The sequence below is a fragment of the Micromesistius poutassou genome (assembly GCF_964030765.1).
Source record: "Micromesistius poutassou genome assembly, chromosome: 9".
NCBI lineage: Eukaryota > Metazoa > Chordata > Actinopteri > Gadiformes > Gadidae > Micromesistius > Micromesistius poutassou.
This window is the reverse complement of record NC_140279.1, coordinates 677,724-683,723: the sequence shown is the minus strand read 5'-3', so window position 1 is coordinate 683,723 and position 6,000 is coordinate 677,724. Positions and strand designations below refer to the sequence as shown.

The following is a 6,000-nucleotide window of genomic DNA, read 5'->3' as shown; positions in this document are numbered from 1 at the left end:
AACCTATCCCCATCTTTCTCTATCAGGGGTGCCCCCTTTTTTAAATGAACCCTTAATAAGTTGCGCATGAATCCCATCAAATTGAACTGGCTTATTATTTATGCGTCCGGCATTTCTTGTTTTCATCGGAGCGGACGTTGACTCTTTTCTCTGAGGGCTGTTATGTGGTCGTGTCAGATGGGCCGACCCAGCTGGCATTTCCAAGACGCCAGACGCTCCCGACTAAATGTGGTTCAGATCCGTATAGATTCTGTCCAAAGTTCCCATGGATTAGTTTGTATTGATCTCGGGGGGGGGGGGGGGGGGGGGGGGTGGGGGGGGGGGGGGGTGGGGGGGGAAGTAAGTCGAATGGATTTGGCCAAAGAAGCGTCGGGATTCAGATCAAAGTCTTGTTTTTGAGTCAGGCGGATTTGTATGAATCGAGAAGGATTCATCCTCCCTTTTGTTCCTTATCTCATCTCATCTTCCTCCCCCCTGACCACCCCGCCACTCTCCACCACCGCCAGCCCCCCTTTGATTTCTTCATTTTGATCTTCGATGTGTTCAAGTGATGAAGTTCTAGGTTTCCCCTAACCTGGTTCTCATGCACTGTTTGTACAGTATGCGTACCAAGAAGACCAGGAGAGGCCTCTGCAGCCACCGACCACTCAGTGCTGTGAGTATTAATGAGCCCCAAAGAAACATCCCTATGCTCTCTATCTCAGTCAATCCTCTTCGCTCTATCCACCCTTTCCGTCTCTTACCTCCTTTGTGCTGTGCCTCTGTCCTCTCCTCTCTCATCTACTCAATCCTCTGCATGACTACATTATCTTCCCAGTGCACACTGTTTGGGCTTGGGCACTCTCCCTCCTACCCTCTCCCTGAGAGCAGTGTTTAGCAGGGAGGGTTGGGAGGAGACAGATAAAGTACCAGGTCTGCTCAGTCCTGAGACAATTGTATAGATACAAGAGGCAGATGGGGAGATTCCATGAGGACTTTCTACTCTGCAATTCCCGGAAAGATACAAAAAAATACAAAACAAACTAGCCTTGAAAATGTCCAAACCGATATGGCCAAACAGGGCTAATGTAAACGACACTGGATGTTATATAATGTAAGTGAAACAAACACAAATAGAGATTGGATGGCATTAGGTTTTACTGTGCCATGACAGGAGTTGTCTTTTGTCAAAATCCAGCAGAGCTGGAATAAAACAGACACAGTGAAATATGAATAGGAGTGACATGGATTGGGTGGAAATGTGGACCGTTCTGCACGATTGCGATGATTTCTCCATGTGTTCAGGATACAGTGAACAGAAGAGCTCGTCCAATGACGGTCGTGACATGAAGACAATGATGCTGGGAGGGAGGGAGTGGGAGGGAGGGAGGGAGAGAGGGAGGATGTGATGGAGAGAGGGAGTGAGGGAGGATGTGATGGAGAGAGGGAGTGAGGAAGTGGGTGAGTGAAGGAGTGTGGATGGGTGTGCGGCGTGTGTACTTTGACGAATGACGGTCGGGACATGAAGACAATGACGGTGGTAACGAGGGAGGGAGGGAGAGAGGGAGGGAGAGAGGGAGGGAACAGAAAGCATGCTTGAAGACCAGATCCAAAGTGGGCATAGTATGCTCGGTCTGATGACGTGTCTATCTGTCTGTCAGTCTCTCTTTCTGTCTGACTGGTGATGGATTCAAGGCGACCAGCTGGACAAATATTGAGACTTGACTCACCGATACTTATGCAGAGGCTTTGGTGTCTCCTTCAGCCTGGCCCTCTGTGGGCGCGCGTGTGTGTGTGTGGGTACGTGCGTGCGTGTGTGCATGTGTGCGTGCGAGTGAGTGAGCGATTGCATCTGTGTTTGCGTGTGTATGTTTGCGTTCATACTTGCCCCAACATGTGTCTACTTTGGCTGAGGCACTCGGCGTTTCAGAGACTGTTGGTTGAGGAACAGCTGAGGACTGTTGAGCCTCTTCTAATCCCCCCCGCCCCCGCCTCCATTCCTACCTTTACTTTGATCTAATCTTTTAGTCTTTTCTTGACGAGCCATTCTCTCTTTCTTTGTCTTCTCTGTCACAAAAGCACCATATCCACTAACAGTTTTGTACCCATATTCAAGTTAGCATACTGTCTTAACACCCAGGTAATATACACACTGGGGGTTGCATTTTCCGAGGCTTCTTAACGTTGTGTAGTCGCCGTCACTATCTTTGGATGATCTGTGATGTGTTTAACTCGACAGTGCACCTGTGTGTCCTGTGTTTCCCCCGCAGGTAACTGGAGTCTGTGGGGCGAGCAACAGCGTGAGTATAGCGCTAGACCTTCTCCATCTGAGGGTAGTCCCGTGGTATTTATCAACTCACGTTCTGCCTGTTTGAAACAGAGAACTCGGGTATACTGTGAACAGGTCACATGCGTATATCTAGAAGCTTCTGCTTCAACTTCATCACGTGCTTCTTTAGCACGGATGTTGCTGTGGACATTGTATATTGTACGTCCGTGCACACAATAGTACTTAGCATTGTGTAGACTCTTTGTTGTAGATATCTTTGTTGTATACGGGGCATGAGTCAACCTAGCGATTGTTAGTGCTTGCTCTATGAACAGCCTTACTGTACCGACAGAGACATGTTGTTTCTCTTTCTTCTGACAAATGTACTGTGCCACAGTCGCTGTGGATAAAAGCGTCTGCTAAATGCCCTGAATGTAGACTGTAGAACGTAACCGAAGCCAACCCCAGTGAACCCTCCATGTGAAAGCCTTCCCAGCCGAGCCCTCAGCACCTAGGCGTGTTTCCTACAGACGAGGACCCCGACAGCGCGGTGGACGACCGCGACAGCGACTACCGCAGCGAGACCAGTAACAGCCTCCCTCCCCCGTACTACACCACCTCCCAGCCCAACGCCTCCATGCACCAGTACCCCATGAGAGGGCCCCCCTCCCTGGGCTCCTACAGCGAGGACATCAACCACCTGGACTACGACGGCCGGGCCTTGAGGTAGGTAGCCCCCCCTCTGGAGCCTCCGTGGTGCAGGGGAGGAGACGTAGACTTCACTCAGGGTCTTTGGGTCTTCAAATACAGCTTTTCTAAAGGGAAAACGCCAAAACATTACATTTTCTGCGTTGTTTGTGTGTATTAATATATTGTTTTACTTCCCTCAATGAAAAGTGTGTCGTTGAGTTCCATTTTAAATGACAATAATGCACGGATTGCTTCATTAATGCTTTTTTATTAAGACCTAGAGAGTGTTTGCTGGTTGCCGTTCCCCTCCTCACTCTGAGCCGCTGCAGGGCCTCCACGTTGCATCTTGCACGACGTTCTTCCAGGGACCCCGTTGATGATGTCGCTGTCCACCCATCACACACTCACTCTTTTTAACGTCAAACACCGACATTCCTAGGCTGCTCACGCTCCTGCGTAGCGTCGTGGGCTGATGCTCCTCTCGGGGACGTGGGCCAAAGCCCGCCTCCTCTCAGTGAGCAGCAAGAGGGGCGAGCGGATGGATGAGCCGCCCTCCCCCCCCCCTCGGCGTTGTACTCCTCCGCTCCGTCCGTTCTGACGCTCAGCGTCGCCCCTCCCTGTCCACTCCAGGGGGAGGCTTAGCTCAGGAGGTTGAGACCTCAACCTTCTGGTTGCCTTGTAACCGGAAGGTTGCTAGTTTGCTCCCCGGGGGTTGAGGTGTCGAGGTGTCCCTGAGCAATACACCTCACCCTATCTACCCCCCCCCCCCCCCAAGACGAGGTGGCGGTCGCCGTGTGTGGTCGACTCCGCCGTCAGTGGGTGAATGTGTGTAAGTCGCTTTGGATAAAAGCGTCTTCTAAATTCCCTAAAAATGTAAGAATGTAAACGTCACCCCGTGCTCTTAATAAAGAAAGACGGCCGTCTGGACCCAGGCTAGCCTCCCCGATCCTCAGCGCTCCGAGAGGATCGCTGTTTAGTTCCTTTCACACGGGGGCAGTTCCTCTATAGAAGTCCTGCTGTGCCCCCCCCCCCCTAACCCCCCTCCCCCCATCCCCCCAGGGAGGACGGCCAGCCTGCCGGCCCACAGGGCTCTCTGTAAACAGGTCAGGTATAAAGACACAGGGGGCGCTCTGTTATGGGGGCGTTTCGCGTTAAGTGCGTGGGGCGGCGCTGGTGGTGGAGTTTTCGTTGAAAGCGTCAGAAAAACGCATCGGGGAAGCCGAAGATGGAAACACGTCGGACCCCGTCTGAACCTGTGTTTACACGCGACCGGCCGTGACTCTGATGCTCTCTGATCCCCACACGACCGTGAGGTGATTCTACGCTGTTACGAGGGCGTGGCTCTGTGAGAACACGAACACTGACCTACACCTCCGCCGCCTCCGAGCGCTCGCTCGCTCGGCGCCGGCGCCGCCGCTCTGGAGGGAGAGAGACGCCGTTCTCCCAGACCAGGAGCCCCGACGGCTCCGCCCCCTACGCCGCGGCTCTACGGCGAGCAGAGAGCTGCCGCTGGGGGGTGGGGGGTGGGGGGGTGGGGGGGGGGGCGGGGGAAAGATAGATCTGCTCTTAGCTCTACTGACACTCCTGTCCTCCTCCTCCTCTTCCCCCCTCCCCCCCCTCCCCCCTCCCCCCTCCCCTCCCCCTCCCTCCTCCCTCCCCTCCTCCCCCTCCTCCCCCTCAGACACTATGATAGTTTAGACTCGGCCGCCAACGGGCGCAGCGACCTGGACTCGTGCTCCGGGTCGAGCCGGCGCACCAGCCGCCAGTATTCTCTAGACAGTAGGCGTTCGCTCTCCGATAGGTGGGTCTCTGCTCCGCCCCCCCCTCCCACTGCTGCTCCGCCTCCTCCTCCTCCTCCTCCTCCTCCTCCTCCTCCTCCTCCTCCTGCCGTCCCGTCAGGCCTGCTGTGACTCAGTCTCGCTGTGACGTCAGTGGTGGACTTTGTCCTGTCCTCCTCGCTCGCTGTGCTTCCGTGCATGTGCTCGTACCCTCTCTTCTCTGTCTCCTCTCTCTCTATCTCTCTCGCTCGCTCTCTCTCTCTCTCTCTTTCTCTTCTTTCTCCCTTTTCTCTCTCTCTCTCTCTCTCTCTCTCTTTCTCCCTTTTCTCTCTCTCTCTCTCTCTCTCTCTCTTTCTCTTCTTTCTCCCTTTTCTCTCTCTCTCTCTCTCTCTCTCTCTCTCTCTCTTTCTCTTCTTTCTCCCTTTTCTCTCTCTCTCTCTCTCTCTTTCTCTTCTTTCTCCCTTTTCTCTCTCTCTCTCTCTCACTCTCTCTCTCTTTCTCTTCTTTCTCCCTTTTCTCTCTCTCTCTCTCTCTCTCTCTCTCTCTCTTCTTTCTCCCTTTTCTCTCTCTCTCTCTCTCTCTCTCTCTCTCTCTCTCTCTCTCTTTCTCTTCTTTCTCCCTTTTCTCTCTCTCTCTCTCTCTCTCTCCCTCTCTCTCTATAGGTGTTTTTTTTGTACACTAATGCTGTATATTCTTGATTTACAAACTGTTCTGCATTGTTGTGTATGTGTGTGTGTGTGTATGTGTGTGTGTGTGTCACTGATAATTAACAGTTAGAGGCAGAGTGGTAATTGTTGGGCATTTGTCTGGTTGAGTCTCTTTTTGATTGAGTGTGTGTGTGTGTGTGTGTGTGTGTGTGTGCGTGTGGTGCATGTGTGCCTCTGTGTGTATGTTTGCCTATGTGTTCTAGTGAATGTGTGCATATGTGTGAGTGTGTGGTTGTGTATGCATGCCTGCCAGTGAGTGTGTGTGTGTGTGTGTGTGTGTGTGTGTGTGTGTGTGTGTGTGTGTGTGTGCGTGTGAGGGCGGGGGGGTCCTCCTCTCGATGACAGCGTGTTATTAGCGAGCCGGTGGTGTGTGGGAGCGTGAGGGGAGGTGCTTCTTGGTGATTCCTGCAGTCCTGCAGTCGATAATTGCAGAGAGCAGCCTCCCCATTGGAGGACAGCAGGAGGAGTTCAGCCTCGGTAATGGAGCGACGTTAGCCACACAAACGCTGGCCCAAAGTCTATTTCCGTTTCCTCTTCACGCAGCAGTCATTCCCTTCTCTTCAGGAGACAGAGGCAC

General features: G+C 53.0%; 1 protein-coding gene across 1 annotated transcript in view; it reads left to right on the top strand.

The window, feature by feature from the left end:
* The window catches only part of unc13a (unc-13 homolog A (C. elegans)), a gene marked incomplete at both ends in the record, with an annotated part of 35,019 nt that overhangs the window by 2,506 nt on the left and 26,513 nt on the right, over positions 1-6,000 (top strand). Inside the window, 4 exon segments of the mRNA XM_084473497.1 lie at positions 601-655; positions 2,250-2,279; positions 2,779-2,974; positions 4,620-4,739. Of these exon segments, the coding sequence (XP_084329623.1) occupies positions 601-655; positions 2,250-2,279; positions 2,779-2,974; positions 4,620-4,739 (401 nt within the window).